At 41.1% G+C, this 20042-nt stretch overlaps 1 protein-coding gene across 2 annotated transcripts in view; it reads left to right on the forward strand.

Annotated features, from left to right (window-relative positions):
* MPC2 (mitochondrial pyruvate carrier 2) overlaps nucleotides 1-14282 on the forward strand; it is a 58544-nt gene extending 44262 nt beyond the window's left edge. For both annotated transcript variants that reach the window (XM_072137284.1, XM_072137283.1), the window contains exons 2-5: nucleotides 6945-6985; nucleotides 9970-10054; nucleotides 13241-13352; nucleotides 14068-14282. In XM_072137284.1, the coding sequence (XP_071993385.1) occupies nucleotides 6945-6985; nucleotides 9970-10054; nucleotides 13241-13352; nucleotides 14068-14125 (296 nt within the window). In that variant the 3' untranslated portion in view covers nucleotides 14126-14282. The remainder of the gene's footprint in view (nucleotides 1-6944; nucleotides 6986-9969; nucleotides 10055-13240; nucleotides 13353-14067) is intronic.
* Nucleotides 14283-20042: the final 5760 nt, after the last annotated feature.

The following is a 20042-nucleotide window of genomic DNA, read 5'->3' on the forward strand; positions in this document are numbered from 1 at the left end:
TTTTTAAAACAAACCTGGATAACCCTTTTTTAAATACTGTCACTACACAGAAAAATAAGTCAAGGATTTTTAAGAGGGGAATGTTGGTGGAAAAAAGGTAAAAGGAACACATCCTTGATTGCCTTAGACTACAGCATGAATAAGTAAATGTGGACAAAGCTTAATTATCCTTGAAACTCCTGCTCGGGGCCCCACAACTTTCCATTCAGAGGGGACCCTGGATGTATGCTATATGATCCGAATTTGTCCTCCATCTTTCGTAGGCATTGATGTACAGAAGACAGGTTGTAAAATGTGGCAGAGTAGTTAGAAGTGTGAGGCACAAAGAATTTTAACACCTTAAGGACACAGCCTAAAATGGCCTTCAGGACACAAGCCTATTTTTCAGACCTGACATGTATCATTTTGTTTGATAATAACTTCAGAACACAATAACCCCTAGGCGCACCAGGACGTTATAGTACGTCCCGGTGGCTAGATACTTAGCGCACCAGGACGCACTATAACGTCCTGCTTCTGGCACCGGCTCACGAACGGAGCCGGTACCAGAAGCAGCAGCTGTCTAGTACAGCTGACAGCCTGCGCTAACACCCGCGATCGGAGCCGACTCCGATCGCGGGTGTTAACCCCTTACACGCCGCGGTCAAGCATGACCGCGGCGTGTAAGGGTCTTCCCCCTATGGATCGGATCCCCCGTGCCGCTTACCGGGGGATCCGATCCTCTCCTGGGCAGCTCCGAGGACTGGCATGTGCCCCGGAGCTGCCCGGTTTCCATGGCAGCCAGAACCCTTCCGGGTCTGACTGCAAACTGTCTGAGCATGCGCAAGCATGCTTAGACAGTTTACACTGCTCTACAATAAAATAGTATTGTAGAGCAGTGTATTGAACTTAAACCAGTGATCAGAGTATCACTGGTTTAAGTTCAAGTATGTAGAAGTAAAATTATGCAAAAACACTTAACACTACACATTATAATAAATAAAAAATAAATACATAAAAATATAAGCCCCTAAAATGTCACTTTCCCATAAAAACACTTAATAAAGTATAAAAAACATAAAAACACAAAAAACCCCCGCATGTTTGGTATTGCCGCGTCCGTAACAATCTGCATAATAAAACAGAATCATTACTGGACCCGCACGGTAAACGCCGGAGGAAAAAAACGCAAAAAAGTTCCGAAAAAAAGATAATTTTTAATTAATACCCTATAAAAAATGCTCTAAAAAGTGATTTAAAAAATTTTATGCACTCTAAAATAAGCCCACTAAAAAGAACAACTGTTCTCGCAAAAAATAAGCCCCTAACCAGATTTGTCAGCCAAAATATAAAAAAGTTATGCATATGAATAGATGGTGATGCTAAAATGAATAAGATTTTCTCCAAATTAGTTTTTATTCAGTACAATTGAATAAAATACACAAAACCCCCACATATTTGGTATCCCTGCGTCCGTAACAATCTGCATAATAAAACAGAATCGTTATTAGATCCGCAAAGTGAACCCCGTAAAAAACAACCTCAAAAAACTCTCTCTGAAAAAAAGATGATTTTTTATTAATGCCCTTTAAAAATGCTCTAAAAAGTGATTTAAAAAAGTTACGCAATCTAAAATAAGACCACTAAAAAGAACAATCCTTCTCGCAAAAAATAAGCCCTTAAACAGATTTGTGAGGTGAAAAATAAAAAAGTTATGCATATGAAAGACGGTGATGCTAAAATTAACAACAATTTTGCCAAATTACTTTTTATTCAGTAAAAATGGGAAAAAATAAAAAATATATATAAATGAAGTATTTTTGTAATCGTGGCGACCCATAGAATAAAAATAATATACTATTTTTATGGTATGGTTAACGGCCAAAAAAAAACACATAAAAATGTTCCTAAAAATTGACGATTTTCATTTCCTCCACCAACAAAGCTTTAATTAAATCTCACCAATTAGCTATAGATGCCCCAAAATTATGTACCAGAAAAGTGCATCTCATGTGGCAAAAGAAATAAGCCCCTATAGGTCCTCAATAAAAATAGAAAAAAATTATAGCCTGTACAATGTGACATAGCAAATCGGATCTGGATGGCGCCTCCTTCCCTTCTATGCCCGGCCGTGCGCCCATACAGCAGGTTACCACCACATATAGGGTATCGGTGTACTCGGGAGAAATTGGGTAACAAACTTTGTGGAGCCTTTTTTCATTTAATCCATTGTAAATGTTTAATTTTCCACCCAAAATGAGTGTATTGTGAAAAAATATTACAATTTTCAGACTGCACCTCCGTTTTGTTTTAACCCCTATAAAACACCTAAAGGGTTAACAAACTTCTTAAAAGTGGTTTTTCATACATTGAGGGGTGTAGTTTCCACAATGGGGTAATTTATGAGTCTAGCTATTAATTAGGCCTCTCAGTGTCAATTAGAAGTTGAGCAGGTCCATCTAAATACGGGTTTTGGTGATTTTACAAAAAATGTGAAAAATGATACCTAAATTCTGAGCCTCATAACATTCTAGTAAAATATGTGGAATCTTAAAAAAACCATGCCAACATAAAGCAGACATTTGGGAAATGTAAGTTATGAATTTATTTGGGTGCTATGACTATCTGCATCAAAAGTAGAGAATTTAGAACGTTGAAAATATAGAATTTTTCCAATTTTTTGCCAAATTTTGTTTTTTTTCATAACTAAACGCAAAAGATTTCATCCAAATTTTTAAACTAATTTGAAGTACAATGTGTCACGAGAAAACAATCTCAAAATCCCCTGGATTTCTCATAGCGTTCCAAAGCTATAACCACTTATAGTGACACAGGTCAGATTTGAAAAATGGGTCCGCGTCCTTTAGGCCAAAAGATGCTGTGTCCCGTAGGGGTTAACTTATCTGTGTTATTTTGAGATTGTTTTTTCTTGACACACTGTGCTTTATGTCAGTGGTAAATGTTAGTTGATATGATTCATGTTTATTATTAAAAAAGGGGAAATGTAGCAAAAAATCAGCAATTTTCCTAATTTAACATGGTTTTTTTTTTTTTTTCAGACAGACAATCTTACCATCCAAATTACTTAATAAATAGCATTTACCATAGCTCTGCATTATATTGTAATAACTTTGTAAACATTCTTACATTTTTCTAGGATGTTAGCAGACTTACAATAGTAACAGCAATTTATAGGAAAATTTGGAAACCGTGTTTATGGACTATTGCAATTAAGAAAGGGCTTTTGAAAAGACTTTGCAATAGAAAACATCACAAATGACTTCATTTTCCGAAATGCTCCCATCCAGCTTTTCAAAACCACTTTTAGAAGTTTTTTTTTTTAACCCTTTCGGTGTTTCACATGAATTAAAGAGAAATGGAAGTAAAATTTTTAAAAATAATTTTTTTTCACTAATATATTTATTTAGGCCTAAAATGTACAAATTTACAATGGGTTGTAGCACCCCCCCCCCCATTTTATTGCACAATTCCTCCCGAGCACGGAAATACCCCACATGTGGGTGTAAACTGCTTTTAGGGCATATAGCAGGGCACAGAACAGAGCGAGCACCATTTGGTTATGAGTGGGTAGATTTTCCTGAAACTGTTTTAGGCCACCATCACAGAAAGCAGAATTTATTCATCTAGGGGTATAATGAAAGTTTTTGGCGCTAGTAAAATTAAATCCAGGCAAAATCTATTTGCACATGTTGTGAAGAACACTTGTTCCTTCTGTATTCATCTAGGGGTATAATGAAATGAAATGTGGTTTTAAATTTTAGGTATAATATCACTTTGTAAATGGCTAACATTGCAATGAAATTTTGGGCATGTTTGTTCAGGATCATGTAAAAATGACGAATTAACAATAAAATTAATATTCCAGGGAAGTATGGTAAGCGCGGAAACAGTCTTTGATGCACAACCCTGGCTTATCTGAGCAAGTGTCTCATTGATAACCGGTATCTCTGCGTGTTCCCTTCTTCTAACACACACGGCATTTTTTGTATGGCAGTCTTTTCTTTTCTGGGGGGGGATCTCAGATGGGAAATGTTGTCCCGGCACAATTCTGCTGGCGTGACTAGCATGGGATGTGCTCGCACCCTCTTCACCCTCTGGGAACAGTAATTGCTTTATTACTTGTTCTTGGTATGCCAAGTATGTTACTTGTTGGCGGGTCTTGCGGTAAATGATAAAAGAATTATACAATGCAGTTTGCACTAAATGCACTGCAACCTTTTTGTACCAAGTGCGGGACTTGGAATCGCATTATATGGCTGTAGCATTTGATCGGCTAGATCAACCGCTCCCATATGTTGGCTGTACTCCTGTATGCAGACTGGCTTGAGGACTGTGGCATTGGTTCCTCTAACAGAGACAGGGGTGCTGTAATCTGCATGGATAGATGTGAGGACAAACACATCTCTCTTGTCCTTATATTTTGTCAGCATGATGTTACTCTGACACAAGGACTTGCTTTCACCCCGTCTCAATTTAAGGTCCACCAGATTTTTTGGGAGGCCTCTTTGATTCCTCCCTATTGTTCCGCAGGCCACTGTTCCTTTTTCAAGGAGGCACTGAAAGAGAGGGACACATGTATAGAAATTATCTATGTAAAAGTGATAGCCTTTAACCATCAGGGGAATAAAAGATCCCATACAATTTTACCGCTTGTGGTTAGGACAGGGGGGCACTCAGGTGGACAGATCTGGGAGTCCTTTCCCTTCATAGATACGGAATTTGTAGGTGTATCCGCTTTCATTTTCACAGAGCTTGTAAACTTTGATCCCGTATCTAGCTCTTTTGCTTGGCAGATATTGCCGAAATTTAAGCCTACCTCTAAAAAGTACAAGTGACTCGTCGATGGCTACATTTTTTTGTGGGGTGTAAACTTCCATAAATTTCTCATTAAAATGAGTCACTACTGGCCTAATTTTGTACAATCGGTCTTGGGCATGGTCACAAGCAGCAGGACACTGACTATTATCACTGTAATGCAGAAATTTTAACAGCGCCTCAAAACGTGGTCTTGTCATTACAGCCCTGTACATTTGGTGTGTGGTATAAAACGTCACTGGACCAATATGACCGGATGCTAGGCTTTTTAACAAGTCCCATATTAAGAAAGAGCCCCCAGAATTTTTTTTAATTCTGTGGCATTAGTGGGGTGACCGGCCAGAAACTGTTCTGCATACAGATTTGTCTGTGTAACCGTTAGGTCTACAAATTCCTCCTGTAAAAATTTTTTTTTAAAAATCAAGTTCCTTGTACCCATCTGTATTAAAGGAAACCTACCACTTGTAGTGGCAGGTTTCCGATGGCAATACCGGGCACCAGCTCAGGGTGAGCTGGTGCCGGAGCTTATTTTAGTTAGTGTTTTAAACCGCGGTATAAAACACTTTTTAAACGTTATAGCCGGCGCAGGCAGGTACGCGCTCGGCGCTTACCGTGCACGCGGCTACATAGGAAGTGAATGAGAGCCGCGTGCACGGTAAGCGCCGAGCGCGTACCTGCCTGCGCTGGCTATAACGTTTAAAAAGTGTTTTATACCGCGGTTTAAAACACTAACTAAAATAAGCTCCGGCACCAGCTCACCCTGAGCTGGTGCCCGGTATTTCCATCGGAAACCTGCCACTACAAGTGGTAGGTTTCCTTTAATATTTATTCCTGGGTTGGAACTGAATGCTGGAATTTCGGGAGAAAACATATTTGGTGGCTCCCAACCTGGGTCACTTGACTGCTCCTCACTCCTACTGCGCCTTTGTGAGGGTTCATCACGGTCACTAGAGGTGGACAATTAGAAAGTGTTCTTCATCACTTGCAGTGTCTGTATCTGAACACATGAAGGCATAGGCCTCATCCGCAGAATACACCCGTTTAGCCATGCTAGAAACTATATATTTTTTGTTTTTTAGTATTTTTTTAATAGTTTTTTTTTATTTTCTGGTAAAACAAAAAACTGAAACGTCAGCGCAGGAAGGGATACAAACGCTGAAGATCTGTGTAGGTGTAAGTATATGTAATAATGTACCCCTACAGTACTAAACTGATACTATATCTATAAAACTAGAAACTATATTTTTTTTTTTGTATATTTTTTTAAATTAAAGGTGTAAGTATATGTAATAACGTACGATTTTATATACTGCTTTTGTGTATACAGTATATATCCCTAACCGCTAGCCCTGATCAGTAACCCTAATCGCTGACCCTAATCACTATAGATATTCTGCTGCCCTGATCACTGTCCCTGATCACTGTCCCTGATCACTGTCCCTGATCACTGTCCCTGATCACACACAAAAAAAAGAAAGACAGCTCCGGCTGTCACACTGAATAAAGATGAAGAACGGGTGTGGAGGGGGTCGGATTGGGTTTTGGGGGGTATTTGTTTGTGAGGGGGCACTTTCCACACACTGAGGGGACAGAGCTTCGGTTCACGGCTCTGATCCTGTCACTTCTGTCACGAAATATGACAGAATCGGACCCGGGAACCAGCTCTCCCCTCCCTCTTTAACAGTGATTGGTCAGGCTGGATCCCCTGACCAATCACAGTGATCGTCGGGCAGGGACGGCTGTGATAGGTCCCTGGCCCGATGTCCGTGACGATCCGCTGTCGTCACGGACTTGTCACCATGTGTTTACACATGATGACAGTTTCAATGTATGACGATATAGAATGTCTTTTTGCGCGAAGTACTCACGGAAAAAGACGATCTATATCGTCTAGCGTCGCTAACGTGTTAATTGGATGCTACCAAAAAAAAAAAAAACTACCCTCATGAGCGTATGGCCTACACAGTGTGGCCATGCAGGTAAAGAGAACCTACCAGGACACACTGAATAGGTTGATCATGATACAATGGTAGCATTTGTGAAGTTGTATAAGAAGTGTTGCTGTTGTTTATTGTTGTGTTTGTTTATTACTATATCAATCTATCATTGTTCTATTTTTCTTGTTTTAGGTCCCAAGACTGTCTTTTTCTGGGCTCCAATAATGAAATGGGTAGGTTCTGTCAAAGTAAAGCTATTAGATTCTGAAAGGTATTAGTGAATGGAATGTGGTAAAATCTCTGTGAAGCAATAACTCAAAGATGGCCAGTATAAAAAATATATTAAGCATATATGTAATAGTTGGAGATTGTGGTTCAATCCCTAAGATTCAGTAAATAATAAATGGGGGATAGGAGGAAGGGTTTCACATGGTGTACAGCAATTTCTACTGCTTGGTCACATCTTTCTATGGATTTTACACCTTTGTAGTGCATCTGCCAATCAATCATCCTACAGAAATGAACCCCTTAAGGACCTTGGACATACATTTTTGACTTTTCTGCTATGCACTTCTTTAAAGTAGCTCTGGAAAAGCATTACGTATTACACATTTTGCATTGTTTTTTTTCAAGACGTGAGACTTGATAAAATAGTTTAATTGAATATTTAACATTTGGCAATAATTGACTACAAATGTTAAAAAAAATAAGCTTTTTGCAATTTTTTCAAGTAAAGAGTTTTTTAAAAAGTAGTACATTTTACCAAACTATGTTATAAATATGTGCCGCATTATTCCATCACCTTTTCCCAGGTGCAGCTGTAGATGCACAGGGTGCAGTAATGAAAAGTGAAAGTGTTTTCTGCAGCTCCTTCTAGATCCAGGGATGCACAACCACGCAGCCGGCCGACCCCACAGGTTGCAGCCCCCACCCTGCTGTCTGCAGCTTCCAGTGCAGCAGCAAGGCCGCAATTTTACTCCGTTTTTGCCGAGGTGCATGGCAAAAACTGAATAAAACAAGTGTGCAGGAAAAGCTAAAGGACCTGTGATGATGTCATCATCACATGATCCTCCGGCTTCTCCTTTAAGCAGCCTCCTGCGGAACAGGCCCGCTCACAGTGAGGAGGAAGAATTAGAACTGGGGGCAACACACAGGCGGAGGTCTATAACTAGGGGGGCAGGCGGAGGGAGGGGACGACCCAGAACTGAGGGCTGTTTGAGGTAAGGAGAGAGAGAAGACCAGGGGGGGGGGGGGGGGGGTTAGGTGTCTGCGGAGGCGGGAAGAGCAGTTTTATAGTAGTTATATTCTTTTCAGGCAGCAAAAAGGCTAGAATTGTCCCTGTGCAATTAAACTTTTTTGGGGCGCATTTACACAAACGCATGTCCAGCACCATGGAGTGGAGGGTTGGCGCCGCCGTCTTGGTGAAGATTGTCGCTCCCCAGTGAAATTATCAGGGGCCGCGATCGGTCACCATAACAGCCTCGGGTCTTCGGAAGACCCGAGCTGTTTCGTTTTAACCCATTCATTACGTTGTGTGATTAGCACATTGTAATGAATGAGGGGGAAAATCCCCATCTATTGGCATACTGTATAGTATAGTATGTGGTAGGATCCAGGGGTCTGAAAAATAGTAAAAATAAAAAAAAATATAAAAAGTGATCAAAAGGCTGCACAGTCCTAAAAATAAAAGCATTAAACGTAAATCAAAGGTTGCAAAAAATTACACCACCCACAGCTCTCTAAATCACAGTATGAAAAAGTTGAAAGATGAAAACATTCTAAAACCTATACAAATTTGGTATCCACGTGATAGTACCGACCCAAAGAATATAGTAGACTTGTCATGGGGCGCATAGTGAAAGACGTAAAATCAAAGCCCACAAGAAAACTGTGGGTTTTTTTTAACCAATTTCACTGCGTTTGGAAAAAAATTTTCCTGTTTCCCAGTACATGGCATAAAATACAATCACTATGAAGTGCAATTTGTTACGCAGTAAACAAACCATTGCACAGATCTGTACATGGAAAAATAAAAAAGTTATAGAGTTTTGAAGGCGGGAGTGAGAAATGAAAATGCAAAAACGCAAGGGGATAATATGATGTATGTATTGTGTATGAATGCTTAACAGAACTGGAGATATCCGCTCTTTAAATTTACAGTCGAGAATAGAAAGCTGTACATAAAACACCATAAGACACCATTTTTCAAAACTTTTTTTTTTATTTTTCAACATAGTCCCCTTAGAAAGATACACTTCTCCCAACGTTCCTTAAATTTTTTAACCCCTACAGAAAATAGGATTTGTCAAACTTTCTAAAATTTTTCCCAAGAGCCATTTCTTCATGTTAGGGAACAGGAAAGTCATGGGGAGCCAGATCGGGTGAATACGGGGTGTGTGGCTGCATTTCATGCAGTTTGGCGGCGACAAATCCGGATGAATGTGCTGGTGTGTTATCGTGGTAAAACAGCACCTTCTTTTTGCCAAATGCTGCCGTGTCTCCTTCACTTTTTTTGTTGAAGCGGTCCAATAACTCACTGTAGTATTGTCAAGTGATCGTCATTCTAAAAAATCCATGAGGATGACGCTGTTCGTATCCCCAAAAAATCGTCTTTTTGAATGATTTCCTCGGTAACCAAGTCTGCCGGGTGTCCTGGTCGCTGCTCATCAAAAACGGATGTTTGCCCTGTATTTAGTAAATTTGTTGAACTGTCTTAGATGGCAAATTGTCCCCATAAACGGCATCCAACTTTGCTTTCATCTCCTTGCATTTTTTTCCATCCAAAAACAAAAAGTGAATTATTGAATCATACTGCTCTTTTTCCATATTAGCGAAAATCCCGAAAACACGTCTTTCTCAAATGGCTGCCAAATCCAAACTAACCTATCAATCAGTCTGCAATTTGTTTTGCCGTTGTTTGATAGATGGCAGCACATGATGATAACACCAACTTCCGTCAGGAACGCCCCCTGTCGTCAAACACCGGTACTTATTGAACTGCCCTTGTAAAAGCTGATGTATATTTACGTGGAGCAGTCCTGAAGAGGTTAAGCCCTGATATGGCTGCATTGAGCAAAAAATAAGTAATACATTGCCAAAGTCTTGCTTCCAACAATCAGCTGCTTATCCACCATCCAGTGTATAGGAGAAAAAAACTAATTCACCACCTTTTGGATTTTTTTTCCTATTTTTATTTTTTATTTTTTTTAAACTCTAGGGTTTGGTAATTGCTGGATTAGCAGATATGACCAGACCAGCTGATAAATTAAGCCCTGCCCAGTCTGCAGTTCTCACAGCTACTGGTAAGTGATTTTGTTATGCATCAGTTAGATTGCAGTTAGTTCACAAGACCACAAATTGTCTATTGAGCCTTGGAATCCTGGTCTTAACAGATCAGCCAACATGTCACTGAGGCTCTGGAGTAAAGAATTGCTTACCCCTGCACTGCATAGCTTTTCAATGGTATTCAGAGAGGCACAGTGGGAAATAGTTAAACAAAGGTTTTTCCTTTCCTTGAAATCAGATGGTTTCTATTTTTAATTAAAGCTTCTCCTTATTTAAAAAGTCAACTATAAACAAGTACCGTATATACTCAAGTATAAGCCGACCAGAGTATAAGCCGAGACACCTAATTTTACCACAAAAAAACTGGGAACATTTATTGACTCTGGTATTAGCCTAGGGTTGGAAACACAGCAGCTACTCTCTAATAACATGTCCAGTAGTCTCCCCTCCAATTAATATAGTGGGGCAGATTTATCAAGCTGTCAGAATATTTCTAGTTGCCCATGGCAACCAATCACAGCTCCCCTTTAAAATCTTCATGAGCACTGGTACAATGAAAGCTGAGCTGTGATTGGTTGCCATGGGCAACTAGAAATATTCTGACTTTCAGACAGCTTGATAAATCTGCCCTGGTGTCCAGCAGAGTGCCCCGCCATCTTCATCCCCAATTGATGGTGTCCAGCAGAGTGCCCCGCCATCTTCATCCCCAATTGATGGTGTCCAGCAGAGTGCCCCGCCATCTTCATCCCCAATTGATGGTGTCCAGCAGAGTGCCCCGCCATCTTCATCCCCAATTGATGGTGTCCAGCAGAGTGCCCCGCCATCTTCATCCCCAATTGATGGTGTCCAGCAGAGTGCCCCGCCATCTTCATCCCCAATTGATGGTGTCCAGCAGAGTGCGCCTCCCCCCCATTAATGTAGTATTCAGCAGAGTGCGCCCCCCATCTCCACCCCTTTAAAAAAAATTTGTACTCTCCCTGCGGTGCTAACCTCTCTTCCCTCTCCTCCCCTCAGCACGTCTTGGGGTTCCCGGCCATGCCGGCAGATACACCTCTATGCGTTCTGCCGGAACAAGAAATATGACATGCGCTGCGAGTGTGATGCAAGTTAATCGCATCACACTCGCAAGTGTGGAACCGGCCTTCTACACGAGTATATAGGGTAGATGTAAGTTCTCAACTGAAAGGGTGTCCTATTGTAAATGTGGTTTAATCTGCAGCTATCATCTTATAGACAAGGAGGAGCAGAGCTGATCATACTTTATAAAGTTTTTTTTTTATCATATGCTTATAAAAAAAAAAAGGGGGCCAGTTCACACTCAAGATTTTTTTTAGTTTATAGTGGGCCAAAACCTGTATTTTTTTTTTTTTTCACAATAATTGATGTAATGAAAAATGAGCTAAGGTGTTAACTGGCCCTAACTTGGTGATAAGACAATGTAGGAACATAGCCAATGAAAAGAGGAATGGGGATTTTCTTTTGTGTTTTTAACTATATTTATTGGAAAATTTTCATTTTTGTAAACGATCATCAATACAATCATTGGGTCTGGGACCCAAAGGGGGGAGGGCCTGGTAAAGAGGGGGTGTGGAGCCCCTATCCTGTCACTAGGTTCCATTTAATAATGGCCACAGTTCTCTCCAGCCGTTGATGGGATCCTCTTTCAGCTCAAAAGTCTGTATCCATGAAATGTTGGCTGGTAAAGTAATGTCCTTTTTATAAGGTAATTTTACCCAGTTCTAAGGTAGAAGAGGAAAACGCATAATAATACAATTGACACAAAACCAAAGAATCATGGCATTTGCTCTTCATCTCATCATCAAGCCCCGACCACCCCTACCCACACATGGAGCATTATAAGATGCATATGCTATCATTCCTGATCGACTTCTACTGGGGAATCCTCCACAAGTACCATACTGTATTTACAAAACAATTTCTAGTATCTCTCCTCATCTCTAGTGAAAGCATGCTAATAAAACTTTCCCAAGTGGTGAAGAAAGATTGTACTCCAGGAATCTTATATCCAGTCCCATACGCATTATGTACTTGAGGTTATCTAAAAACAAGCTCACTGTGGGTCTGAGCCAGGTTTGACAGCGGGCTGCAAAAGTATCCTTCAATCTCTGGCATCCTTTGGTGAAACGATGGACCTCTGTATCTACATAACGAAAGATGTCCCTAGAGATCCATTGTGGGCTATCATTTGTAAGATATTTAACTGTAAAGGCCATGATTGTGTGCCAGAAAGGCTGGACAACTGGACATTCCTACATGCAATAGTAAAGGCCAGCTTCCTCGCCACAACATCTCCAACATGTGCCCATCTGAAACCCTCTAGTTGGAGTAAAATAGGAGTGGTGCCACAACTGGAGGTACATCTCCTGTAAGCGTGGCAAAGGCAAGGAGCTATAAGCATTAGCCATGGCCTTCAGGAGCTGTGATGGGGTGATGGACGAGTCATCACCAGTTGGTCAAGAACGCAGGCGAGGTTGTCCCCGCCCTAGACAACCTTGCCTGCGTCCTTAACCAACTGGTGATGACTCGTCTATTGGAGGAGTGCATAGTTTAGTGAGATCTGTTATATTGACCATTGGCCCTAATAAACCCACACCTAACTTGTAACCCCTAGTTACATACGGACCTCTTGATGTTAATTTACTGTACTTTTCTACTGTACTTGGGCTACAATAAACAGCTGTAATAGTTATCAGTTATAAATAGTTACTAATTATAAATTAAGATTTATTGTTGACCCTGGTTCTTATGGCAACCCAAAAGTTTTAAAATCAAATTGTAACAGAGACCAAAAAAATTTTGGCTGGGGTTACAATTATAAAATAAACAGTTCCGACTTGCGTACATATTCACCTTATGAACAAACCTTGTGAAGAACCTATCTTGTATGTAACCCGGGGACCGCCTATATTGGGGAAGTTAAGGTCCCCATTAAGCTTAGGTGGTTGGAGAATGTGAAACGCTATCCTTGGGTGACTCAACTCCCCCCTCCCCCAGCCAGTTGCATTTCCGATATAGGTAATTAATTTTGTCTTGGTCTTAGGGTTGGGGTCCGGATTTGTTTGTTGGGGTTATTTGTTTATTCAGCAATTTTATTTTTATTAAATTTTTTTTTTTTCCATATGTTTATAAATTTATAGGAGGAATAACATTTCGTTTACATTTTTTCTTCTGTACTTTGACAGGTCTTATATGGTCACGTTATTCCCTTGTGATTATTCCTAAAAACTGGTCTCTCTTTGCTGTTAACTTCTTTGTTGGCTGTGCAGGCGGGTCACAACTCTTCAGAATTTGGAGGTATGTATGAGTTAATTCTTCGGAGATTTAAATACGTATAACCCTTTATACTTATAATGAAAGTATGATGACCGCATCTTAGAAGACCACCTGCAGGAGGCATCAGAAAGGTGAGTGTATTGACTTTTTTTTTTTTATAGACTCAAGTATAAGCAGTTTGTTTTTTGTTTTTCAGCACTTTTTTTTTTTTTTTTTGTGCTGGAAAAACTGTGCTTATACTCAAGTTTATATGGTAATCCTCTAAGGCTGCTGAAATGTGTTCTGGCCTACCATGTCTTCTCAGTTTGGTACAGTTCATTTCTCGTAAGCTGACTAATGGGCTTCATTAATGATGCTTCCTGATACATTCTATGAAGGTTATTGCACCTTGTGATTCCACCTTGTGATTTCGGTGTCTTCTAATTAAGCTACGGTGTGACACTGTTGGGGTGGGTGGGGGTAGTAGGTGGTACAGCAATTTTTTTTTTTTTTTTTTTTTTATAAACCTCTGGATAAACCAACCCCTTAAAGGCTTCTTGAGAGCTTCACCACCAAGCCCCCCCCCCCCCCCAACTGTAAGTAGAATGTATCTTGTGATAACATAGTCAACATATAGTAATCTATGAAGTCATCAAAAGGTGTTTTTTTTCATTTAGATTTCAACAGAATAATATAATGCCTATACGACACAACCCTTAAGTCTTACTTTTCTTTTAACTTCTTTTTTCCATTACAGATACAATCAAGAGCTTAAAGCACAAACTGCTGAAGATGTCCAGAAAGCAGAGCACTAATTTTGTTAGTTGTAGTTTCATTTTTGAGCCAGAAAGCTTGGAAACTTCACGATAAACTTGAAGATACAGAGGACTGTATAGAATTTTAACCTTGTTATTGAGATAATTTCCTGAAATTTCTCATACATCATATCAATAAAAAAAACATTGTAACATTTCTATGGCCACATTTAAACGTCTATATCTCCAGAACCCTGGCTTCTCTAAAACCCAATCTAAATGTTGTATTAAACAGAAAAATCTGTTGTTTAAAAGAATGTCTTGCCAGGACATAAGGGTATTGAAATTCTATCCAAAAATAATATAATAAAGTGTGTACAAACACACATTAAAGAGGTTGGGCACTTTTACCACATTTTTTGTAAAGTCTCTCATGTCATGAAAAAAACAAAACAAAATAAACATTGTTATGATAGGTAAAGCTTTTCTAAAGTAAGCAGCTCTTAGACTACATTCACACTACTGTATGGAGGACGTATATACGGCCGATATACGTCCTCCATAGACAGAAATGGGCGCTCAGCGCCCTACGGGAGCGGTGCGGTGCGGCACCGTACCGCTCCGTACCCGGGAAAAAGATAGGACCTGTCTTATCTCTTCCCGTAATACGGCGCCGTGCGCCATGTATCTCTATGGAGAGGGGCGGGGGTGAGCTGCGCTCACCTCCTCCTCCTCCTCTCCCTGTGCACTGCCGTTGCCCACCACGGTACGGGCGGGCAACGGCAGTGTGAATATAGCCTTAGTGCTACCCTATTTTTAGCTCTGATAAACTGCTAGCTTTATCTGAACCCTCAGACAAAGCTAGCAGATACTGCAGCGCCATACAATAGGAACGCTGGACCAAGCTAACAGTGGTCCGGGGTATTAATGAGGGTTCGGTCCGAGGAGGCGGTGATTGCCGTATGATTGCCTGGCAGTCACCGCGGCCCGTGGCGTGGGAGGAATGGTCGGGGAAGAAGCAGGAATTCATGAGGACCCCCCCTCATGAATTCTCTGGGCCGATCTAAGCTCTGTCCAGCATTCCTATTGTGTGCTGCTGTGACGGAGGGTTTCATATAAAGCTAGCAGTTTCACTGCTAAAAATAGGATAGTGCTTTAGTAAGCATAGTGAGGTTTTTTTGGGCGACAAGTCTTCTTTAAAGAAGAGCATAACAAAGCTGCAAAAGTTAAACTGGACATTCAAGCACCATGACCCTCAGATTCGTGAACTTGTTTAACCCCTTTGACTAACTCAATAAAATATATTTCTAATTTCACCAGAAATTTTATAAGCACATTTTCTCACCTTCTGTGGTGTTATTTGTTTCCAGGGGAAAAGGAAAACCCTTTCAGCACATTTTGAATAGTTTATAAAGACACACAAGAGCTGTTATAAAATATGGTGGCATTTATAATTGCCTTCTATGCTAGTTTTCTGGCCAAGTGAGGGGGCCGGGGTGGGACACCAAAGGCCTGGCCTGGCAAGTATAGCTTAATTATTGTGGGATCTGGCATCAACCAAATAGAAGTGCCAGATTTCCTAAGAGGCCAGGAGCCTATTAGTATATCTGGTGTGTTATGCGCTGTGGAGGGGAACATTAAGACGTTTCATAATGTGGTTTGATATGTTTCCCTTGTATACTTCGATTCCCCATGATAAAGCCATTGTTGTCGTAAAACACTAACTCTTTTCTGAGGAGGCCTTTAAAAAATTGCTAAAATATCATTCATTAAAACCTTTATACTTGCTGGTCGACGGACCATAACCTTAACCTTTCTGAAGAGCTGCTACTCTTGAGTGACTTCATGGGGTGCACCTAAACAAGAGCACCTCATCTTTAGGACATATAGGCTTGCCCATCTACTGAACGTTGCGCTTTTACAATAAACTTTACTCTCCTAGTGAAAAACATTCAACCGATCCAGCACAGGCAATGACATAAATGTCATAAATGTATACAGTTGGTACAGGATAAAGGATCTCATAGTTTTTTTTTACTATTTTAACTATAACAGAAAAGTATAACAAACAATACAAAAACATGTTGTCAGGCTGGTAATGATGTTGTTATCGTTACACAAATCACACAGATGTGCCATAGCTAAAAGAGAAGAAATTCTACAGACCATGCTTTATATACTAGTTGTTTCTATATGATACGTGTAATCTGTCTTTCTAAGTGCTATTTGTCATAAGCTCATGTTGCGGAAAGGCTTTATAGTAAGGAGTTTTCATCCATAGCTCCCAATTCCTGTGATATTTAGTTTGGTAACCTTCATTGTATGCGAAGAATCTTTCTAAAATGCAATTATTGTTAACCCTCCTAGTGAGTTCTGTGAAAGAAGGGATCTTATTTGATTTCCAAAGAGCTGCAATGGGATTGAGTGCTGAGACTGTAATATAAAACACTTTTTTACTCTTTCTTTAGGAAGTAACCTAGCCATACCCACTCCCAGTAGAGCCATTGCTGGAAATTAGACCCAATTATATTTTTCAGCATTACTTCCAGTTGATGCCAAAATCCCCTTTAGAACGTCACAATCCCAAAATATATGAATCAGAGTTCCTTTGGCACTTGCGCATCTCCAGCAAAGCATAGAGACATTCGGATATATTTTGCTAAGTTTTTCTGGGGTATAGTACCAACGGTATAGTATTTTACGCATTGTTTCTAAATGTAATGCACATTTAGACAGTGCCCTTGGGGAGTCATAAATGAATTCCCATTCCTCTGGGTCCAAGTTTATATTTAGATCTTTTTCCCACTTTTCTGTACCTGGGAGCTTTTTAGGTTCATTTAGGTTTGTTTATGCCATATTTTAAATCCAACTCTGGTAGTTGGTAGCGCAGGGGGTAATATACTATTACCTAAAGCCAGCGCCCACATTTTAGCTGAAATTGAGCCCCCTGGAGTAACCCCATTTTCCATTTAAACCCATGGTTTTGTAGCTTTTGGGGTGAGCCATTGTCTTGCCTGTTCTGGAATTGCTGCCTCATAGTAGCTAGCGATTCTAGGGAGGGCCAAACCTCCTTTTTTTTTTTGTTATAAGTATAAGATGTTGGCTGCTGTCCAGGGTTTTTATTCCCCCAAATGTGTCTATTTATTAATTGTTGTAATTTATTCAAATACTTCTTAGAAATTGGAATTGGCATATTCCGGAATGTGTAAATGATTTTTGGTAGAATCATCATTTTAACTTGGGGCGAATATGAGGGGAGAAAGGGGACACCCTTGTCTAGTTCCATTTAAAATTTTAAAGGGTTTTGAAGAGTAACCACCCAGTGAGAAAAATGCAGATGGAGCTGTGTATAACGCCATTATGCCTTGAGTCGCATCTTCTGAGAAGCCAAATTTGCATAGGACTGCTTTTAGGTAGCCCCAGTGTACCCGGTCGAATGCCTTCTCTGCATCCAGAGAAAGGAGCAGAGAAGGCGTCCGATTCCGCTCCACCATTTCCAAAAGGTCAACAAATGTGCGTGTGCCATCTGAGGTAACCCTCCCCCTGACGAAGCCCACCTGGTCCTGGTGAATGAGCCCCGGTAGGAGGAGTGCCATTATTTTGAAGTACAGTTTTAGATCTGTATTTAACAGAGATATCGGGTAGAAGTTGGGCGGTATGTCAGGGTTCTTCCCAGGTTTAGGGAGTGTAATTATAGAAGCTGTTAGCATCTCCTCTGGGATGCGCCCTGTCAATTGGATGCTGTTGAATACCTTCACTAAATATGGACCAAGCAATGTGAAGTGAGTCTTATAATAATCATTAGTCAGCCCATCGGGACCTGGAGCCTTACTATTTTTAAGTGTCTTAATAGCTCTGGTTCCCTTGTAAGGGAGGGGAGTTTTACTGAGTTGTGGAAACAGTTAATTTCCACCACGTTCCATGACGGCCCCCACCTGGAGGATGCTCCTATATCCTGTAGGGACAGGAAGCGCAAGAGATTAAAAGCTCCTCCCTAGCACCCAACACCAGTGTCTTCCTGTCCCTTCGGGATATAGGATGCAAGAGAGTCTCCCTAGGGAGACACGAGATTTCTTTTACTTTTTACTTTTTACCTTTTCTTTTACTTTTTGCTTTTTACTTTAATGGGTTCCGCCTCACAACCGAGTGGGGGGAACACCAAAATGTACCTCCTCCCCGCCCCCCGTTCTGCCAGCCCAACCAACGGTCCCGGGAGACCAATGCTGGGTGGTTGCGGGGGGGACATGCAGCGGTACCTGTGCTGGGGCCCTTTCTCTGCTGGAGGACCGGTGTGTGAGGGGCATCGGTCCTCGGCGGTGAGGGGTTCCGGCTCCGGTAGGATGTTTACGTGCGCGCGCGCGCACGTGGTCCGGGATGGCCGCGTACCGGAAGTCGGCCGCAGACGCGACTTCCGGTATACACGTCAGAGCGACAGGGTCGCGTCATTGGGGGCGGACCCGAAAGCCGGCTCCGTGGACGCATGCGCAGTCCAGGAGCCCGATCGCTTCCGGTTTGAACCGGAAGGGGGAGGAGGGACGAGCCTCTCCAGAACGCGGGAAAAAATCAAATTTAAGCGTTCCTGGAAGAAAAACCTAGTCGGTGGCTCTGGTGCTTCCAGCAAAATGGCTGATGACGCATCCAACCTGTTCCAGGTCCTGGTACCCGTAAGTACAAGCCCTGGGCTGTCCTCTTCTCTCTCACCATACATTTCATACCTGTTATTAACTGTTATCATGTATGCTTCTCTTAGGGAAAAGAGCAGAAAGAACCTAAAGAGAAAGAACAGAGAGAGAGAGATAAACCCCTTAAAAAACCCTCTAAAAGATGTGGCTTATGTAGTTCTAAATTACCAGAGGACTATAGGAAAAGCCTGTGTTCAGATTGTCTGACCAAAATTTTAAAAGAGGAAAGGTCGTCATTAATGGACGAAATAAGGTCCGCAATAAAGGAAGAAGTTTCCTCCTCTATTGCTGCTCATTTACCCGAACCACCTAGGAAAAAACCTAGATACGTTCAGTCTTCCTCTTCTGATCAAGACTCAGATTTCCCTTCCTGTTCTTTAGACGATAGACCGGAAGAAAGTCTAGAGGGGGGACATTCAAAAGATCAGGGGCACACAAAGTATTTGTTTGCGTCCGAGGATCTAGACAGCTTATTAAAAGCCTTGAGAAACACACTAGAAATAGAGGATGTGTCTGAACCAACCTCTGTACAGAGTGATCTCTTTGGGGGACTCAAATACAAAAAGAAAAGTTTCTTTCCTGTAATTGACACACTAAAAGACTTAGTGTTATCAGAATGGAAGGAGCCAGAAAAAAGAATTTCTATCCCCGAAGAATTCCGAAATAGATTACAATTTGAGGACAATACTTTATGGGAGGAAATACCTAAAGTCGACATTCAAGTGGCTAAAGTAGTAAAAAAGACGGATCTCCCATTTGAAGATAGTGCCCAATTAAAAGACCCCCTTGACCGTAAATCTGATGCCTTACTTAAAAGGGCTTGGGAGACGTCTTCTTTAAATATTAAGACCAACATTGCCTCCACTTCTGTCGCCAGGACTTTATATTTTTGGTTGTCAGAATTGGAATCACACCTGGTAAATAAAACCTCTAGGGATTCCATTATAGAGTCTTTACCCCTCCTCAAATCTGCCACAGCCTTTTTAGCAGATGCTTCTGCTGAAGCTTTAAGGTTTTCGGCCAAAGAGGCGGCCTTAACCAATTCTGTCCGGAGATCTCTCTGGCTAAAACAGTGGGGTGGGGATACGAAATCTAAGTCTATGCTCTGCGGTATCCCATTCCAAGGTGAATTTTTGTTTGGCAGCGAATTAGACTCTATACTAGAAAATGCTGCAGACAGAAAAAAGGGGTTTCCGATTAATAGAATTCCCCCTAAAAAACCTTCCTTTCCCTTTCCCTTTCGTTCCTCCAGGGAAGAGAAACCTCCCTTTAGGGGCAATGGAAAGACAGGTAGA

The sequence above is a fragment of the Engystomops pustulosus genome, chromosome 2 (assembly GCF_040894005.1).
Source record: "Engystomops pustulosus chromosome 2, aEngPut4.maternal, whole genome shotgun sequence".
In the NCBI taxonomy this organism is placed as follows: Eukaryota; Metazoa; Chordata; class Amphibia; order Anura; family Leptodactylidae; genus Engystomops; species Engystomops pustulosus.